General features: G+C 42.2%; 1 protein-coding gene across 1 annotated transcript in view; it reads left to right on the top strand.

The window, feature by feature from the left end:
• KLKB1 (kallikrein B1) overlaps positions 1 to 19,985 on the top strand; it is a 31,458-nt gene extending 11,473 nt beyond the window's left edge. The window contains exons 3-15 of the mRNA XM_060246431.1: positions 524 to 686; positions 1,566 to 1,669; positions 2,619 to 2,781; positions 7,472 to 7,581; positions 10,319 to 10,478; positions 12,746 to 12,855; positions 13,228 to 13,387; positions 13,496 to 13,611; positions 14,861 to 15,035; positions 15,338 to 15,513; positions 15,700 to 15,801; positions 16,530 to 16,669; positions 19,496 to 19,985. Coding sequence (XP_060102414.1) covers positions 524 to 686; positions 1,566 to 1,669; positions 2,619 to 2,781; positions 7,472 to 7,581; positions 10,319 to 10,478; positions 12,746 to 12,855; positions 13,228 to 13,387; positions 13,496 to 13,611; positions 14,861 to 15,035; positions 15,338 to 15,513; positions 15,700 to 15,801; positions 16,530 to 16,669; positions 19,496 to 19,651 — 1,835 coding nt within the window. The 3' untranslated portion in view covers positions 19,652 to 19,985. The remainder of the gene's footprint in view (positions 1 to 523; positions 687 to 1,565; positions 1,670 to 2,618; positions 2,782 to 7,471; positions 7,582 to 10,318; positions 10,479 to 12,745; positions 12,856 to 13,227; positions 13,388 to 13,495; positions 13,612 to 14,860; positions 15,036 to 15,337; positions 15,514 to 15,699; positions 15,802 to 16,529; positions 16,670 to 19,495) is intronic.
• The last annotated feature ends 1,337 nt before the right edge of the window (positions 19,986 to 21,322 follow it).

The raw sequence follows: 21,322 nt of genomic DNA, 5'->3' as shown, positions 1-21,322 counted from the left end.
TACTGTTGGCAGCAGTGTGGAATTCACAGCCCTGTGATTACTGAGCTCCTGGGAACTCTGCTGGTGGGAGTTTGTAGCTTCCCTTGCAATCTCATACCATTTTGACAGGAGGAAAGAAGTGTGGCCTGTATTATGAAGTTTACTAGTATTCTGCATCAGTACTTTCGAGTAGATGGAAAGGGTATCTCCTGAAGTCTTGCAGTGGCAGCTGGAAGGATAAAAATTAGCCTCCATTCCCTCATCTGTTCTATTTGGAGAGGGACTATGGCTAGGTGGTAGAGAATCAGCATGGCATACAGATTAGGTAGTGAGGTTGGGAAATACCTCTACTTGGAGAGTTGCTGCCAGCCTGAGTAGACAGTATTGACTTTCATGAACCAATGGTCTGAGTCAGTAGAAGGCAGCTTCATGTGTTCATGCATCCCACCTGTGACAAGAAGATTTATTTATTTTATTTATTTATTTAGTGGACTTATATCAAGATCTACTTTGTAGGCTAACCTTTTGTATTATTCTGCCTCAGAATGTGTGTCTCAGGTCTATGAAAATACATATTTCCGAGGAGGTGACATTGCTAAGGTTTTTACCCCGAATGCAGACTACTGCCAAATAGTGTGCACATATCACCCAAGATGTCTATTGTTCAGCTACATGCCAGGAAACTGGACAGAAAATGCTGCATACAGGTAACACTCAGATCTTTGCATGTCAGTGTGTATGTGTAACCCCATTAATGGAACCAGAATGTGGTAGAAGAACACCTGATACTGTAGCCTTGCTGAGACTAAAGAGATCTGATCTGGTTAGTGTTTACATGGAAATACACCTGAAAATCCTATGTAAGTCACTTTGAGTTCCATAATGGGGGGGGAGGGGAAAACTGGGCACGAATGCAGTAAGTGTGGAAGCGGCTTAAAACTTAAAATTCTTGTTACAAGACATTTACAATTACATTTTAGCGGTTTTACAGCTGCCCACCTGGATCTATTTCAGCAGTGGGGGAGACTAGATTATTTGGAGACAAATTCTGGCCACCTATTTGAAAAAAGGGGAGAGAGGATCCTGGTGAATGAACAGGTGAGAAAAGAGGTGTGAGAGAAGATGAGAAGAATCCCCAGATGCTGGCAATATTTCCAAATAAGGAATGGATGGAAGGTCTTTGGGGGTATAATGGAGACAGTCCTAATTACTTTACTGAGCAGGGATGCATGGTAGGAAAGTCCATACCCCAAATTAGATTACCTGCAATGTCTTAGTTGAAATGTGATGAAATAAGGTTTTGTTTTTCCAAAAGCTTGATGACCAAGACAGACATACCCTCTGTATTAAAATACTCCTGTTTAGGCACTGTGAAGTCCTGAATGATAGTCTGAGGGAATGTGTAAAGGAAAGAGTGTGTTTCTGAGGCAACCATCATTTCCAGAGAAAGTGATGAGATTATGTGGAAGTGCATCATATCCTACTTGGCTAGTTGTCTTCCTTGGTATTGTAAATGACCTGAAACTAATTTTTATGGGTCTTCTGTGATGGCACAATTGATCTCCCTCCCTTGACCTTAATACCAGGTTCACATGCCTCCTGAAAGACCATGATAATCAAATGTTGCCAAAAATACCTCTGGAAGGAGTCATCTCAGGACATTCCCTGAAACAGTGCCCTCAAGTCACTGGTAAGACCTACTTTTCAAAGTTGTTGAAGGACTACCACTCTCAGTAAATTTTGATGGGATCCAAGCAACTACATTTTACATAAATTCACTGCAAGGACTTATAGCCAGATGCCTGCTATGATGCTTCCTCTGGGAACTCAGTTTTCCAATATATAGGGACACATCAGGAGTGTCATGCACACTCTTATCCCCACCTGAAAAAGCCCATGAGGTCATTATATGCCTTAGTTGCAGATGTATGTGTGCCAATGGAACCCTTAACAGGGCAAATAGCACCCCTGTGGCTGTTTCTGATCAAGAATATAGCACAGGGGAGAAGGAAGGAACCCTCCTCTCCATGATGTTGGTCTTAATAAGAGCTTGTACTCTTGATAATTAAGTCCCCTGCAGGCAACTCATAGCTGATATCTGATTAAAAGTTGTTGTGGGGAACACATGTAAAACTTAACATCAAATTAGGCCATGCAGGGGGGAAGAAAAAGTGAAAGAATGAAATCAGTGGGCACATACTTTGCTCTGGATACCTGAAGGAATATTTTCCTCTCCTTGCCCTGAGATCTTCAGAGAAGACCCTGTTGCATGTTCTCCTGCCATCTGAAGCTTTGCAGGTGGGAATCCAGTCTAGGCCCTTTGCTATAATGGAGCCCCTTGGCTTGTGGAGTCCAAGAGGAATGCTGGCATGAACGTTAGTCTATTTAAGCAGGCTATTTCCTTGCAAAAGATACCTGAAGAAGTGTGCATGCCCATGAAAGCTTATACCCAGAATAAAACTTTACTGGACTTAAAGATGCCACTGGACTTGCAAGGAGAACAACGTTATTTTGTTCCCTTGAAGCCATTGAACCAATATCCAGCATTGGTGCACACCATTTGATAAATATTTTAACAGGAATAATAATAATCTATGTGAATCCATCATCCTGTTTTTGATACTGTGTTCTTTTGTCAGCGTGCAGCAAGGAACTCTATGAAGGACTGGATATGCAAGGGGGAACAACTTACAACGTAACCATTGAAGACAGTTATCAGCGTTGTCAAAGAAAGTGCACCAATGAGATTCACTGCCAGTTTTTCACATATGTCTCGCCGTTAAATCAAGCTGCAGGCCTTCGGTAAATAATTTTATTTATTTTATTATATTTATATCCCATTCTTTCCAAGTAGGCTCATGGCGGGTAACATCAGAATATATAATTTTAAAAACCAGTCAGAAATACAATTAATAAAACAAGTAAAACAGTTAACAATAAAGTCGGCAAAATATATATCATAGTTGTGAAGTCAGAATCCTCCTATAAACGGGACAGATAATAGTAGGAGTCAAATAATGTTCAGACTCTTTAAAAAAACCCTTAAAAATAGAAATCAATGACTTGATCCTATGGACCAGTTCTAGTAAATCATAGGTTGCCTACAGCAGCTAAAGCAATAACAACAGGCTAAACTGGGATAGTCTGCTTGGGTACCTTTTTACTAGAGCATCCATAAGCTGACCATGGAATGAAATGAAACAGGTTGTTGCAGACACAGTTCACAAGGTACAGAAAGAGAGTGCCAGTGTAGTAGCATCAAAGGTTCCTGCTAAGCCAGTGCTTGGTTTGATTCCTGACCCCTTCTTGGCACCAGTACGTTGTCCATTGATTCAGAATCTGTATGTTTGATCATATAAGGCTATGTTAATGGCCATTCCTACTCTACAGCAGTAAATTAACTTTTACATGTGCCTTAAGATTTCAGCAGCTCTCCATGCTCCAGAGGAAATGTCTATTTTTCCTCTTGAGGGTAATTCTGAACATCTGATAGCAACAAATATCTGAATCTTACATCACTGCTACTGAACTGGAGAAATAGAAACACCCACCAATAGACTCCTGTTTATAGTTTCAGTTCAGTCCACTTACTCAAACCAATCTCCTATTTCATCTTGAATCCTATTTGTGCCTTTTTCATCCTGCAGCCAATCCTTTCTACTTCCTTATATAGCTATCTCCCCAGAAGATCCAGAATCCCTGACTAAAATATGTTCCCTTTATAGTTTGCTTTAGTGTGGTGTTATGTCATCACCAGCAGTCTCTTTCTGGCAGTCACATTTGTGGGCCATAGTCCTGAAAACATAAAACATTGCATAATGAGTACTATGGAAGCTTCTCTTGGCAGAGCAAACATGATGTTTGAGGTAGCTTTCCAGAATGCACAAGCTGATGAAAGGTCTCAGTTTCTCAGTCTTCTATTTAAGCCTTCTTTATAAATTACAGATATCTTCAAGTAATGAAAAATATCCTGATCCACTCCCCCTCAGGCATATTACTGAATTTTGTTCAGCCCCAGAAACAGACCATGGACTAGAAAGAGCAGCAGAAATGATCAGCCAAGCAGTACAAAGAAAAATCCTATGAAATAAAAAAAAAGTTAAAAATAAAAAGCCTACAGCAGGTTCTTCCATTATATTTTCTTTGGTCTTCTAGAGCAGGGGTCCCCAATGTTGTTGAACCTGTGGACACTTTTAGAGCAGAGAATGGATGCCACCACAGATTGGCTGCCATGGGGAACTGGGGCCAGCATTTGCAAGCCAAATGTCCTCCTACTATGAAGTCAGTTGTTTCTGGGCTCTCCTGCTCCAATGAGATACAGGAATGCCAGGACTGGCTCTTTGCTTTGTTTACAAGATGCTTTGGGGAAGAAACAAATGGGTACCTGGAAACCCATAGATGAGTGCCATGGTGTCCACAGGTACCATGTTCAGGATCATAATGCTAGATGATGGAGAAGCTACTCTGCAGCAGCTGGTGAACTGCTTATAGTTCACAAAGTACCTGACAACAACAAACTTGTCAACTTTTTACTCATAAGGTGTCACTACAGTGAAAGTCATGTAAGAACAGAAGAAGATCCTTGCTGGATCATACCAAAGGTTAATTCAGTCATGCATTTGTTGTCCCAACAGAGACCATCCAGATGTTTCTGGTAATATGTAGGGCAACCAGGCTCCCTGCCCTTGTGTTTTATTCCAGCATCTGATGTTCATAAATGTATCAACACAATTTAGTATTATGGCTGTCACTCATGGATGAACTTATTCTCTATAAGCAGAAGGAGTCCATCCACTAGGCCAATAGCACCAAAAGTGGGAAATTACATGGGGCCCTTGGCCCTAATGTCACTGCTCAGGTCAACTGGCTGCCCAGCAGCTCCAAGTGCAGGTGCACCTGCCGGCCGGTCACCAACTTAGGGTACATTTGCTGCGTAGGCTAATGAGTTACAGTTTGGGTGCCCACCTGGCTGGCCAGCTCAGGGCGCACACATGCCTATTGGGCAGGCAGCTTCAGGTGTGCATACTAGGCTGGTTGGCTGGCTGCTCTGGCTCCTGCTTGGACAGACATTAGGTCAGGTCATACATGTGCCCTGTTCCTGGCCAGCAGCTTGGAGTGCATGCACACCTTGCCCAGATGGTGGGGTGTGGGTCTGGCCGGGCTTCAGGGTGGCCAAAGTCTTCAGGCCAGCCCTGTCCATGAGTTGCCCAATCCTGTTATCAAACCAATGAAGCCAGTGACCATCACCACATCATGCAGTTGTGTACTGCATTGTATGAAGAAACACTTCCTTTTGTCCTTCTGCTAATCCATTTCATGGGGTGATCCTGAGTTCTAGCATTGTGAAAGAAGAAAATATCTACTTCTTGTTCCATTGCATATTCCCAAGCAGCTTTTCAAAATGGACAGGCTGAAGGAACTGATATGGCCAGCTTTCCCCATCAATTTCACTGTATTTTCCTCCAGTCTCTGGAGCCTAATTTGAATGAGAGAAAACTCTATGGTTTCAAGAGAGAAGGGGATTGATGCTCTGTACTGGTTTTTTTCTCCCTCCAAAATCAGCTCCCCATCACACTTCTTAACCATCATTCATGGAGTCACTGTCACCTTTTCTTCTTCCTTCTCACTCTCATTATTATTGCCTGTTATACTGAGATAAAATTAAGAACATAAGAGCCAGGTTGGATCAGGCCAGTGGCCCATCCAGTCCAACACTCTGTCACACAGTGGCCAAAAAAACCCCTCAGGTGCCATCAGGAGGTCCACCAGTGGGGCCAGGACACTAGAAGCCCTCACACTGCTGCCCCTCCCCAAGCACCAAGAATACAGCGCATCATTCGCTTCAGACAGAGAGTTCCATCTATACCTTGTGGCTAATAGCCACTGATGGCCCTCTGCTCCATATGTTTATCCAGTCCTCTCTTGAAGTTAATGAAGTCTTCTAAGCCATAGCCAGGATATTTTTAAAACGTTATTAAATGTTGCTTTGTTGAATACATGTGCTCTACAGAAACTTCTCCATGCTGGATTAATTCAGACTCTGCTGAATTATTTTGAAGGAGGTAGAATATCCTGCACTTGGTTAGTGCTGGGGTATTACTCTGACAGGAGGGTTTCTCTTTCTTCACTAACAATCACAGCCTCACCCTGTCCCACATGACTGTTTTGCCTCATGGGTTCCATGATCCCCAGCATAGCCATTTTGGTGGTCAAAGGGAGAGCCCCTCTTCTGTGTTTCACTGGAAAACTGGCTGAAAGTTTGTTACTATATTTTGCAATCCATCTGCTGATTGACTGAATAGCTTTATTTTACTAGGAACCTTTGCGGTTAGATTGAAATATTGTTATCATTCAAATGTTATATTTTGTAACTGGCTTATTGATTGACTGAATAGATCTATCATACTTGTAACTTACTTGAGTTCCAGTGAGAAATGAATGTAAATGAAAATAAATAATACGTTTCTCATTTAAGCTATGCATCAATTTACTAGAGCTTTCTGACAATGTACTGTAATAAATCTTTCCCACTTAGGGTTGCCAAGTCCAATTCAAGAAACATCTGGGACTTTGGGGGTGGAACCAGGAGACATTGGGGGTGGAGCCACGAGCAAGGGTGTGACAAGCATAATTGAACTTCAAGGGAGTTCTGGCCATCAAATTTAAAGGGACCGCACATCTTTTAAATCCCTTCCCTCCATAGGAAATAATGAAGGATAGGGGCACCTTCTTTTGGGGCTCATAGAATTGGACCCCCTGGTCCAATCTTTTTGAAACATGGGGGGTATTTTGGGGAGAGATACTGGATGCTATGCTGCAAATCTGGTGCCTCTCCCTCAAAAAACAGCCCCACCAGAGCCCCAGATACCCGCGGATTAATTCTCTATTATTTCCTATGAGAATAAGTCTCCATAGGGAATAATAGAGTTTCCTCCCCTCCCCCTGCTTTCTCTCTCACTCACTCACACACACACTTAACTGTCTCTGGTGCAAGTGGGCAGCTGTGTTGGTCTGAAGCAGTAGAACAAAGCAGTAGTCTCTGGTGCCTCAACAACCAGTTCTGAAAAGTACAGGGGGCTACCTGCTCTTTTACACACATGCACACTTGTCCAAAACGAAAGCAAAACAAACAGAGGGGCTGCACTCTCACCAGGTCTGCTGTTGCTAACTCTTCTTCCTTCATTTTCTAATTTAAAGGCACACACACATTTTAAAACCGGACCTGTTTGCAGGTCCTGCCCGAGATCTAGAGGTACATGGTGGGTGTGGGGGAGGGGCTTCCCACCCCGGCCAGCTGGCTGGGGGTGGGGGGGAAGCTTATAAAACCGGGGAATCCCCTGCTGGAACCTGGGGATTGGGAAGCCTAGTCCCACTTGCTTTTCAAAGGGTGTCACTGCAACTCACTTAGCAAAAAATAATATATATGCATCTCTAAGTTGCCTGAAGACTATATGGATTTCTAAATATTACTTTCCTTCTCATTCTCATTCAGCAAAAAATGTTTCCTGAAGTATAGCACCACAGGAACACCAGCCCAGATAAAAGTGCTTAGCAATGTTGTATCAGGATTCTCATTAAAACCTTGTCAACTTGCTGAAACAGGTAAATGTGTACTTTAAAGGAAATGAAGTAGATGGTGTATTTTAGGTTATTTTAATACAATGCAAGATTTGTACGTGTTATAGGGCAGGCAATGCAAAACCCTGTAAGTGCACACAAATGGTGTTGGGTATGAATAGAATTATAATTATTTTAAACATTCTTAATCACTGGTATAGTACACTTGGAATTGACAAAGCGCTTTAAAGATTCTACTGCATTTTGTTAAATTATTTTCACAACAATCCTGCAAACTAGGTTAGGCTGAGAAATAGCAGTTTACCCAAAACCTCTGAATAAACTTCTAGGCTGAGTTGAGAGTTTGGATTTAGGAGTGATGAAACAATACATGGTTTGTCTTTGCACAGTATTGTAGCATACTACAATGATACATAAAATATATAGCATTGCAACATTTTTCAGAAATCAGCACTTTCTACAAGAGTCTGAAAGCAGACACATTTGGAGAGAATTTAAGGCTCCACACTTCTCTGGCTGAAGTGCTTATACATAGGTTTGCTTATTTACTTTTACAGTCTGCCTTTCTCAGTAAGAATCAAGGTGGATCACAACTAAAAACAATACAATAACAGCAGCATAATACATAAACCAACAATGCCATTTCCCACATGGGGACAGGCTTGTGTGGTTTCCCCATTGCTGCTGTGGCTGCCGGTATAACACAGTCACAACAAGGCTTCCAGATGGCAGGTTTCTTTCTACATAATTTCCCTGCTCCAGCCCTCATTGCTACTAGGCTTTTCCATATTTTCTAAAATGGCAATTGAATTTCCATATATCATGATGTATCAAGTTTATTTATTTATTTGGATTTATATCCCATGCTCCCCAGTTTTCATGTTTTACAAAGTTACTCTCTAGCCCCTTCATTGTAGAGGCATGCCTTTATCCTTAAATCTCCACAACAAAAAAGGGAAGAGACTTCTTTAAAAAATGAAAGCTAGGCCTTCAGAGAACCTGATACACCCTCTGTTATAACTATATATAGGTATTTATTCACTTTTTTTTAAAGTGCCATTTGGTGGCAGTGGACAAAATACTTGTCCCAATGGGGAGAAATGGCTGCTTTGTGGTAGGATGGGGAAAATCCAAAATTTCCCACCCACATGGCAGTCATCCTGGCTTTGCCAACGTTGTAGTAAAGCAGGCTTGGGAAAGAGCATAGAAAAGCCCAGAGACGCATGAGAGGTGCATGAATGCATCACAATGCTGTGGGGAAGGAGTGGACAAACCTGCCCCCCAACTTCAGTGATCCCAGGGCAAAAAACCTGTGTAAAAATAGTCCAGTAAGCCATAATAATTCTAAATACATGGTGTTTATAATATAGTATAGTATAGACAATAAAAGAAGAGTTCCAAGACTGAAGAACAAAGCAGTGAAGCAAAATATCACATACAGTAAACAATATAACAGAATGTTGGACTAGATAGGCCTCTGACTTGATCTAGCATAGATTCCCTTATGTTCTTAATTAAAAGATAATTTAGGGTCACCAAGTCCCCCGCGGCCTCCGGTGGGGGACTTTTTCCATGTGCACAACACACAAAAAACTCTATTGTATCATAGCGTTTTCCTTCCCAAATTGCTAGCGTGTCCAGGAAAACCATAAGTTTTCCTGGAAATGCCTACAGCGGCCTGTGCGCGGCATTACCAGCACAATGATGTCACTTCTGGGAGGTTCCCCCCACTGGCCCAATGGGCCAGCGACTTGGGAACTTCCAGGGTGGGGGAAGCTCCTCCGGCCCGGGGGCTTGGCAGTCCTAAGATGATGTAATGAAAACAGTTAAACAGATTGAATAAATACTGCCTTAAATGCCAATAACATAACAATGCCCATTTGAGTAATTCTGTTTTGTACATTTTGTGGAATGACAAGAGTCAGGCAGGGGGCCACTAGGGTTGCCAAGTCCAATTTAAGAAATATCTGGGGACTTTGGGGGTGGAGTCAGGAGACTTTGGGGTGGAGCCAGGAGACACTGGGGGAGGAGCCAGGAAAAAGGGTGTGACAAGCATAATTGAACTCCAAGGGAGTTCTGGCCATCACATTTAAAGGGGCAGCACACCTTTTTAAATGTCTTCCTTCCATAGGAAATAATGAAGGATAGGGGCACCTTCTTTAGGGGCTCATAGAATTGGACCCCCTGGTCCAATCATTTTGAAACTTGGGGGGTACTTTGGGGAGAGGCACTAGATACTATATTGAAAATTAGGTGCCTCTACCTCAAAAAACAGCTCCCCCAGAGCCCCCAAAACCTCCAGATCAATTCCCCATTGTACCCTATGAGAATCGATCTCCACATAGGGAATAATGAAGTGCTCAGCAGACGTTTCCCTCCCCACCCCCCGCCGTTTCTGGTGACTCTGAAGCGAGGAAGTGGCCTCTCTACTCACGAATTGCTGCCAACTTCTTCCAAGTAACACAGACACACCATCCCAAGAGGAAGCCTTTCAATTGGAGACTGAAGCCTCTGGAGGTGGAAAGGCACATGGTCCTCTGGGGGAGGGGCTTCCCCCCACGGGCCAGCTGACTGGGGGCAGGAAGGAGCCTGGTAAAGCGGAAGAACTCCCACTGGGACCTGGGGATTGGCAAGTCTAGGGGCCACAGACCACTTGGGCAACTCTCACTCTTTCCCATTTGAGTCATCTGAATATTTGAATAGTGAATTTAATAACATGAAGACTGCATAGACTGTCTATGTTCCCTTTTTCAAACTGCAGACTGCCAGCTGGATATTTTTCAACATCAACAGTCTTCTGGAACTTCCGTTGCAAAGGTTTCTGCCCCTGATGCCTTTGTATGTAGAACAATTTGTACATACCAACCCAACTGTGTATTTTTTACCTTTTATAGCGGTGAATGGCAGGCAAAAAGCCAAAGGTGAGTGTGATCACTTGAGTTTAAAGATGCCTGTAAAAATTAGGATTAGGAAATTTACAAAGGAGACAAAAACTGTAGTCAGTAGTGTTAGCCCTGACCTGGATAGCCCATGCTAGTCAGATTTCATCTGATCTCTGAAGCTAAGCAGGGTCAGCTCTGGTCAGTGTTTGGATGGGAGACCACCAAGCCAGATTGAAGAAAAAGATATGCTCTATCCTGACAGCAGTTCCTCAGTGGAACAGGCTTTCTCAGGAGGTGGTGGGAGGTTTTTAAGCAGAGGCTAGATGGCCATCTGACAGAATGCTGATTCTGTGAATTTGGGCAGATCATGAGAAGGGAGGGCAAGAAGAGTTGCATTAGTGCTGAGTTCTTGTAGCTCCTTTCTTACATGCCCAGGAAAATGCTGTTCACCACTTTGGGTCAGGCAGCAATTTTTCTCCAGACCAGTTCTGCCAGGGATCCTGAAGAGGTTTCTCTCCTCCCCCCACAATCTTCTGGGCTTGGAGCAAGGGTCATTGTGTGTGTGTGTAGGGGGAGGTACTTGTGAATTTCCTGCATTGTGCAGGGGGTTTGGACTAGATGACCCTGGAAGCCCCTTCCTATGATTCTTTAATTTTACCATTTTTAGGTAAAATCATTGAGAGGGCAGTGGCGTTGCAGCTACAGAGGTTCCTAGATGACGCTTCCATTCTTGACCCGTGCCAGTCTGGGTTCCGACCGGGCCATGGGACGGAGACGGTGCTGGTCGCCTTGGTAGATGACCTTCAGCGGCAACTGGATCGGGGCGGCGCTGCGGTACTGATGTTACTAGACCTGTCGGCGGCATTTGACACAGTCGACCATCAGTTGCTAAAGCGCCGCCTCGCTGACATAGGGGTTGGGGGGTTGGCCTTGCAATGGCTTTCCTCCTTCCTCTCTGGTCGGGGACAAAGGGTGGCTATTGGGGGTGAGCGTTCCCGGAGGCACACACTTGATTGTGGGGTGCCTCAGGGAGCAGTTCTCTCCCCAATGCTGTTTAACATTTATATGCGCCCCCTTGCCCATATTGTCCGGAGGTTTGGGCTGGGTTGCCATCAATATGCAGATGACACCCAGCTCTATCTGCTAATGGACGGCTGACCCGGCTCCGCCCCAGGGAACCTAGATCGGGCTCTGCAGGCTGTAGCGACGTGGCTCAGATTGAGTGGGCTGAAGTTGAACCCAGCGAAGACAGAGGTCCTTTGTGTGGGTCGTGGCGCCCTAGGAGGGGAAATAGCTCTCCCAACTTTCGACGGTGCACCATTGAAACCAGGGCGCCAGGTAAAGAGTTTGGGCGTTTTACTGGAGCCTTCATTATCAGTGGAGGCCCAGATAGCAGCCACTGCCAAGTCAGCATTCTTCCACCTGAAGCGGGCAAGGCAGTTGGCCCCCTTCCTGGAACGTTGCGACCTCGCAACAGTGATCCATGCAACGGTCACCTCAAGATTGGACTACTGTAATGCCCTCTACTTGGGGCTACCTCTGTGCCGGACCCGGAAGCTGCAGCTGGTGCAGAACGCGTCGGCCAGGCTTCTATTGGGGCTCCCGAAATGGGAGCATATACGGCCGGGGCTGCGCGGACTGCACTGGCTGCCAATCACCTACCGAGTCCAGTACAAAGTGTTGGTTATTACCTTTAAAACCCTATATGGCCGAGGACCAGCCTACCTAAGGGACCGTCTCTCCCCATATGAACCCCAGAGGGCACTGAGGTCAGTGGGTAAAAATAAAATGACCATCCCTGGGCCGAGAGAGGTCAAACTCCAAAACACCAGAGCACGGGCCTTTTCAGCCGCGGCTCCTGCACTGTGGAACCAGCTTCCGGAGGAAGTGCGGGCCCTGCGGAACCTCGACCAGTTCCGCAGGGCCTGCAAGACCACCCTTTTCAGACAAGCCTATACTGATATCGACTGCTGAGTTGCTAGGAATAAAAGAACCGCCATCTATAATATTACCATGGAACTATCTAAACTGGCAGAACCAGCGCCAGAACAGTTTTATTGCTGCCAGATACATTTAATGTAGCTTAAATTATGTATTTTAACTCAATTAACTGGTTTTTATATGTTTAAATTTTTTAATTGTTAAATTTAAAGTTTTACCTATTTATGTTAATGTATGGAATGTTGTTAGCCGCCCTGAGCCGCCTAGGCGGGGAGGGCGGGATACAAATAAAATCTATTATTATTATTATAAGTCACTGTTAGTACGTAATCAGCCTCGTTTTTAAATTATTTGTGTTGTTTTAGGTACACTTGTCTTATGATGACATCACAAAGTGGACTACCAGATGCTTTTGTAGAGGCAAAAGATGCTTTGTCTGGCTTCACTCTCCTAAACTGCCGAAAAAGTATACCTGGTAATGATGGGATGAATCTACTCATTCTCACCAATGAGGGGGGAGGAACTTTTTGCTAATGCCCCCTTCTCCTGGAGATCTCTTTTATTCCCCCATTATGCTGTCCCTGAAGGTCCCCTGTCTCCAATGAGCAGCATTTTGGAAAGAATTTTATGGGGGGGGGGGGGGGAAGGTGACAAAGTCCAATTCTATTTATGAAAATTATTTCAATTAGCAGAGATCTACTGTAAAATCCAACTCCCCCCCCCCTGTATAAAATAACACTAATGCCAGAATACCATGCTTGATCAATTTTTTATTTAAAAACTCCAACTCAGCACCATGCATCATGATAATGTATTGATCTTTTTCAATGCTTACAAAATATTGCAGCTTGCCACTCTCAGATTTATCCAGATTTGAACTTTCTGGGGATGGACCTGAATATGGAGTATGTCAATGGGTCCAAGGCATGTCAACAGCTTTGTACGGACACTGTCCGCTGTCAGTTTTTTACCTATTCTCCAAACCAAGCTTCATGTAACAGAGAAGGGTGAGGAATTCTTTTTAAATTAAACTACTAAGCAGTTTTGTATGCTGGATCATGTAGCTAAACATTCTTCATTTCCATTCATGAAGAAATTTCTTCTTTTTACTATAGTAAATGCAAATGCCACTTAAGAATGTCTACCAGTGGGTCTCCACACAGAATACTCTCAGAGAATGAAAAGATTTCTGGGTACTCTTTAAGACTTTGTCAAGTGAAAGAGAGCCCTGGTGAGTAAAACTGAGCAGGCCCCAAGTCTGCTTTAATGTTGGAATTCAGCCATAAAATTTGTGAACTTAAGGAAATGAAGGCATTCTGCAAATGCTAAGTTTGGGTTCCCAGCAATAGTAATTACAGCTGGACCAGTTCCTCACTAGCAGTTGCTCCAGCCCCAAGTTTCTGCTTTCGCCAGCTCAAGCGATTACTTCTAAACCTAAACTATAATGACCTTATGAAATTCTGTTTGCATCTGTTAAAACAGGGGTGACCAACGGTAGCTCTTCAGATGTTTTTTGCCTACAACTCCCATCAGCCTCAGCCAGTATGGCCAATGGCTAGGGCTGATGGGAGTTGTAGGCAAAAAAACATCTGGAGAGCTACCGCTGGTCACCCCTGTGTTAAAACATTTCATTATATTGTATGCTTGTATGCTGATTTGCTTTTCAACCTAATTTGCTATTCAACCTCGTCATTCATACACACACACACATATATATATACACATATGCATACATACACACACAAACACACACATGGGCAGGCAAGTCTGATTCCATCCTGTTTGCCAAAGGGTGCATGCACACGGAAGCTCTCAGCCTGAATAAAACTTTGTGGGTCTTAAAGGTGCTATTGGACTCTTAACTTTGTAACATTGCTTCAGACCAACACAGATCTGCATATTGAGGAGTTCAGTATGATCCAAATTCAGTGGCATTTGTGTATTATCCATTTATTTATGCATTTCTTCCCACTGGGGACTCAAGCAGTTTACAGAGAAATATGATGGATGGATGGACCATACAATCCATCTCTTAGATTGATTCTGGATCCACTGGGTTGGTTCACTGTGGCTTATTCCTAGGCTATAAGCAAGGGGGATAAGAGCCAAAAGTTCACTGGCCCCATACCTTTCATCTTATACCCAAAAGCTCATGGGTCTGGCCATGCCCAGGTTTAAATAAGTGCAACAATAAAAGAAACAGAAGTTCAGCTCAGTTCACCAATAGCTGGCAGACATGTTCCCATGATGCTGTATCCCAGGCAGTAAGAATTTCCTGTCCATTTTCTTAAGATTTGTTCTGAGTTGTGCTCATAGTTCTTGATATGTGACATTAAATTAAAAAATGTTTAATAAGTAACTGAATAAAATACAAGTTATATACTTTTAATTAACTTTTGCAGTAAGTTGTAATAGACTCCAAAGAAATACCTGTGTGCATTAAATCAAGCTTGGCAGTATACATTTAAGAATTCTCTCAGTGTGTGTGCAGAAACCTATACTGGACTCGAGGGTTGTTGGAGGAACAAATTCTACTCTTGGAGAATGGCCTTGGCAAGTCAGTTTGCATTTGAAGCTGTCAGCCAAGAAGCATCATTGTGGCGGTTCAATTATCAGTGACCAATGGATATTGACTGCTGCTCATTGTACAGAAGAGTGAGTGAAACTTCTGATTGCTAAATAAGAAAGACTAGTTTGAATATCTTCTAAGAAACAAAACTGGAACCTTCAAAACTGTAGGTTGTATCTTACTACTCTTTGCTTAATGTGTAGAGAGAAAACAGAATGGAGGTTGGGGAGGCAATATTTTCAGTAAGGGGTGCTGGAACAAGGAGGGATAAAAATGGCTAGGCTGAAAGCTCAAGAGAAAGAAAAGAGTCAGACTTTTGATTAGAGTGGATATTTGGGCCCCTAGCAAATTTTTAAGTTGTGGATTTCTTTGTTGTTTCTTTACTTAGCCTTCTGATACCTGATGTTTGGCGGGTCTATACTGGAATTCTGAAACAGTCAGAGATAAATGAAGATACCCCCTTCTTTAAAGTGCAAGAGATTATTGTTCACCCTGAGTATGAGAGTTCAGAGGAAGGATATGACATCGCTTTAATGAAACTTGATAAACCCATGAATTTCAGTGGTATGTCTATATTATAAGATTATTTTTACAATTAATTAAGCTAACTTTACTAGCATTAGCCAGTTATTATTCCTTCCAAGAAGGAAGCAGAATTGGGGTTCCAAAAGGAATTTAATGCATTTTTTTTAAAAAAATGAAAGCTCTTTTTCCTCTTAACCAACCTTATTCTTTTAAATGGAAATTTAGATTTACAGCAACCTCTCTGCCTGCCAGCCAATAAAGACACAAAGGAGAACACAGGATATACCAATTGTTGGGTAACTGGATGGGGTTATACAACCGAGAGAGGTATTACACAACCACTCTTAGATATATATAACATCTGTCTTTTCACATGATAATGTAATGTTATAGTTTTCTTTACGATGAAAATTTTTCATACAATGTTCCCTTGCAACTTGCTAACAAAAAGTGGAGCAGCTAAATGGGAGGCCACAGGGAGGGGGGGCAGGATGACTTAGGTGATGGGGCAATATCTCTTCCATAAACTAGAAGTGATGCCATATTTCCATAGGAAATGCAGTAACTGATGAGATATTCACTGTGGAGTTAGGTACCGTGCATAGAATTTAGAGATATGAGCACGGTTTACAGAATGGCTGAAATTGTGTTCTCATTGTAGATTTCTAATTGAGTTGTTTATGCTGAACCTGGAGAAGAAGTTTAATTCCCTGAAAGTAGGAACTTGAGTTTTCAGGAGTCACATGGACTAACAGCTAGAGAACGCAGGACTGAGTCACTGGTTTCTTATTTTGTGATTTAGATATTCTTTACTGTTTATATGCAATTATTGCAAGAAGTATGTTGAAAATGTGTAAATTTTAATAGGAAATGTTTAACACGAGGAGCAGAAAACAGCACAAAAAGTCTCACAGATTTGATTCACAAAAGGGAGAAATGAATGGATAAAACCAGCAGATAGCTTCCTTTTTCCCAGCACACAGTTTGGGAATTACTAAAGTAAAGTATTGATATTTCCCCCAATGTGATATTAATTATGTCATAAACTATTTAAGGTGAATTACAAGATGTTCTACAAAAGGTCAATATTCCTCTAATAACAAATGCAGAATGTCAGTTGCGATACCGAGATTTCAGAATACATAGCAAGATGGTGTGTGCTGGCTACAGAGAAGGTGGAAAGGATGCTTGTAAGGTAAGAGCAGCTTATGTTATTACGTACTTTTCCCCAAATACCATCACTACAACTTACGTATTTCAGTTTAGCGTCAAAGAATAATGGTGATTGTCATTTGGGGAAAGTACTGGAAAGCCATAGTCTCTCCTCACATCCTTCTGAATACAATTCCCATGCTTCCTTGGGGAGATGATTTTTTAAAATTTGTCTTTGTTTTTTTTAAAAATCTGTTTTACATGGCTTTTTTTTCTGGAAAAAGAGGTGCTGGAACTCTCAATGGGGAAATGAATGAGCAACACAAGGTAGCCCCTCATGAACTTTTAAACATTTTTTTGGAGATTTTTGTTTCCACAAAGAGGTTTCAGAACTCTGTTCCACCACATTCCCCCAGAAAAAAAGCCCTGTCTATTTACCAGTGCTAGGAGGCAACATTAGGGAAAGACTCTCTATGCCATTTGTTGGTCCTCCAGGACAACTGGGGGTCACTGTGTGAAACAGGATGCTGGACTAAATGGTCCACTGGCCAGGTCTAGTAGAGATATGAAGGCCCGGGAAAAAAATGGGGGTAACTGGAGAAAAAAGTCCCTCCTTCCCCCAATTTTTCAACAGAAAAAATTTGAGGGAGTACTGGAAAAAATATCCTATGAAATATTTTCTCTTTTAATGAGTGAGATGTTTTTCAAGGTAAAGTGGGTATGCAATAGACATAGATAGCTCTTAAACAAAAGATGCTTGTCTGCACCTAGAATACCTACTCTTCATGAGAGAAGCCTGGAGGGCTTACATTGCTTCACAACTATTGCATGCCTTTTGTTGCCCTTTTGACCTGACTCTTACCTTTTCACTCTCTCAAACCACTGAGATACATAGGGTGCATTCACACTATATTAACTAATGCATTTTACATCTGGATTTTTACTGTGGAAGAATAGCAAAAATCCAGATGTAAAACGCATGTGTAGAAGGAGGACCACCAACAGATAAACAGAAGACCTAATATAATCTGATCCGCCTATGCTTCAAGATTTTGTATAGAACCTAATATCTTGTTTTTAAATTGCTAATTGTTTGTTTTATTGTTTTAAACTTGTAACTGAGATTGTTGGTTTTACTATGACTGTTAACCGCCCTGAGTCTGCTTTTGGAATGGGTGAGATATAAATAGAAAGTAAATAAAATAAAATAAATAGTGTGAATGCACTCTTATTATTACAGACTGGGTAAGAAGTAACTTATCACCCTACTTTGCTGGACAGAGAAAAAGATCAGGAGGTGGGGCAGAATGAAACAGAGCCTCAGAGCAAAACTCTGGAAGTGTCATTGATAAATGAGCTCTGTCTAACTAGTAATGGCAGAAGGAAGAAGGCAGCATATAATTGGAACTATATTCAGCTGTGTAGATATTGTAGTTTTTCCTTTGTGTGAAACTTTTTTCTCACTAAATAATATATTTTATGATCTTTATCACCATTTATAGCCCACTCAGATCCCTTTCAGTTATAAATCAAAAATAATACATAAATAATAAAGCTTGCATTTTCCATTTAACTCCTGTTTTTCTACCTTTCAGATTGCAAATACTGAGATTCATATGCTAAGCTAGCATAGGGTACATCAGCTTGACGTTTTCTCTCAAGTATTGGGTATAATAGCAATTTTCGTTGTAGAAAATGAAGGAAAGGAAAGGAAAGGTCCCCTGTGCAAGCAGCAGTCGTTTCTGACTCTGGGGTGACGTTGCTTTCACGTTTTCACGGCAGACTTTTTACAGGGTGGTTTGCCATTGCCTTCCCCAGTCATCTACACTTTCCCCTCAGCAAGCTGAGTACTCATTTTACTGACCTCGAAGAATGGAAGGCTGAGTCAACCTCGAGCTGGCTACCTGAAAGCCCAGCTTCTGCCGGGGATCGAACTCAGGTCGTGAGCAGATCTTAGGACTGCAGCTTTAACACTCTGCGCCATGGGGCTCTTCCTTTAGAAAATGAAGGAATTTATAAATTTTAAGCTCCATAAATAAGTTGGAATATTGCAATTTTATGTGCTAACTAAGTTATAAATATGCTCTTTATGATGTTAAAGCAGTACAAAAAAGGTTAGGTTTGATAGGACATTAAGTATGGCACATGTTTCAGATTGCCCCCCAAACTTCCATTTTTCCCCTCAAAAGAGAAAAAATGCCTCCCCCCGTGTCTTCAAAATTTCCAGAAACTTTCAATCTCTAGGTTTAGTATGAATGTTCTTATGCAGTCCGTTATGTTGCTACATGCCTCTCTGCAGCAGCTCATGGAATCAGTCAAGAAGAAAGAATGTATTAATAAACTGCTGGGATTTCTGTGGACGTGTTAGAAGCGTTGATCTTTCTGACTTCACATTAAAAATATGACTTCTAACTTTTGTGATTTGGCGTGTAGCTGAACAATAGATGTCCACAGGCTTTGTTCATATGCAACACCAAACTAGGATTTGGCATGAGCAAGCCTTGGGCTAACATGCTGTCTCCTCTCCATATTTTCTCCCCTCACATGGTCCTTAATATTTTTTCCATGGCAAGCTATAGTTTGCTGTGACTTCAGATTTCTATTTGCCCCCCCAGACCAGATTTACAAACCCAAATATGATCACAGCTGCTAATTCTAATTTTGGAGGTCAAGCACAAATCATAATTTGCTGTTAGGGTGCAAGAACAGTGTGCCACAAAACAGGAAGTCAGGGGTCATGTCTTGAGAATTGCATGGGAACCAAGTCTTAGTAGCAATTTGACATTGTTAATCTGTATATCATTTTCTAGATCAGCGGTCTCACCTAGATGTACTGATGCTTCATCCATGTTTCCTTTTTCTGCTATAGGGAGATTCAGGTGGACCTCTGCAATGTAAATACAAGGAAGCCTGGTATCTAGTTGGTATCACCAGCTGGGGTGAAGGATGTGCCCGTCCAGAACACCCAGGAGTTTACACCAATGTGGCCGAGTTTGTAGAGTGGATCCTAGAAAAAACTTCATAGAAAAAGGGCTATTCAGTGATATAATAGTGCCATGATGTCATAGAAACATCTGATTCTGAAATTCTCTGAGAAAGATGTTAGAGGATTTGTAAAACTGTTTCCCTTTGACAGTTTAGTGAAAAAGGAAACCAGCTTGGCAAACTACCACAGTCTCCAGTCACACATCCTGCAGAGGGGCTTATTTCCAAATAACTACCATTAACTGATTGCAGAATTAGGCTGAACTAAACTTATTGAAGTCCAAGGCGGCTTTAACTGCACAGGACATTGTAAGTCTAAAATTACGACAGGAAAATTGTTACACTTTGGAATAAAGAACTGATTGAATTACAAATTGTTATGTACTAAGTTTTATGTTTGGCGGGAAGCTTTTGTGTGCCTGGCAAAGGGGAACAATGGACCTAATTATGGAATCTTGAACAAGAGTTTCCACCAGCATCAGTTCCCTGTTATCACTGCCCCAACTCCTGTGCCTGACCTTAATGAAGCTCATTCCAATTCCCCTGTACAAAGCAATGTTCCACAGTAGCTCGCAAAGGGTGTGCTCATGGAGACTTCAGGTAGTCTCCTGAAGTGCAGTAGATCTCCACGTTGCCAACTACTAGAGTTCAAGCTCATTCCAGTTATATTTCTCCAGACATTTAGAAATCCCTTGCATGCAGAGATATCACCTCCACCCCCGAGGCAGGCTGATTCCAGGCTAATGCCCTGGGTATGAAGATGGCCAGGAGGCAAGAGCAGCATGAAGCCTCAAAGTACCTTAACATCCCCTCACCCCCATTTGCCAGCATTTATAGAGAAGCATGGCCAGCAATCTCTGGGTGCCCTTCATGAACTTTCAAGCATTGTTTTAGAATTTTATTTCCCCAAAGAGGTTCTGGAGCTCTGTTCCATTGCGTTCCCCCAGGGGGGGGGGGGAAGCCCTGGTCATGCATGTGCTACAAAACTGTCTTCTGAGCAAATAACCTAGCCGAGTTTAATTTTAAGGGTTGATTTAATGATCAATTCTTGACAATTGGTGTATGTATTTTTTTCTGGCACTAGATGGTAGTAGACAGCCATGCTGAATAAATGCTTTCCAGAGCAAAATAACAAAAAATGATATATCATTCTGATAACAGACAGTGAACAAAATAATTTTGAATGAAATACCATTTCTAGCATGTACTTTATTGAAGGATATGATGGCAGCTGATCCACTGCTTATAGCACTAATTCTGTTCCTTTGTACAAAGAGCCTTGTTGCATCACCCAGATGTTTACAGGGTTTGTTCAATCCAGTGGGAAATACTAAAATAAAAGGTATACAGATAAAATAAGCAGTTTTTCCTGGTAACTTTCTGTACTCAAATAAACAAAACCATCCATTTTTTCCTGATGGTCTCCTGAAATGGAAAATAGGACATCCCATACGGGAGAGCAGGCACCAAAGGTTAATTCCTCATCCAGTCAGAAGGAACAGAAAACTTGTCTGTTCCAGAAAAAGATCCTCCCCTCCCCAAGTTTCAGGACACACTAACAACTCTAAGATAAAAAGTCCCTAAATGAAAATTTTAAAAAACAAGCAAGAAAAAAACTTGAGATGAACTAACAGGAGACAGAAAAGCAACTACATTTGAAGTGCAAGCCTATTCCAGTTTGGTGTAGTGGAGAGCCAGTTTGGTGTAGTGG

This window comes from Heteronotia binoei, chromosome 9 (genome assembly GCF_032191835.1).
Source record: "Heteronotia binoei isolate CCM8104 ecotype False Entrance Well chromosome 9, APGP_CSIRO_Hbin_v1, whole genome shotgun sequence".
NCBI lineage: Eukaryota > Metazoa > Chordata > Lepidosauria > Squamata > Gekkonidae > Heteronotia > Heteronotia binoei.
This window is presented reverse-complemented; position numbering and strand designations above follow the sequence as displayed.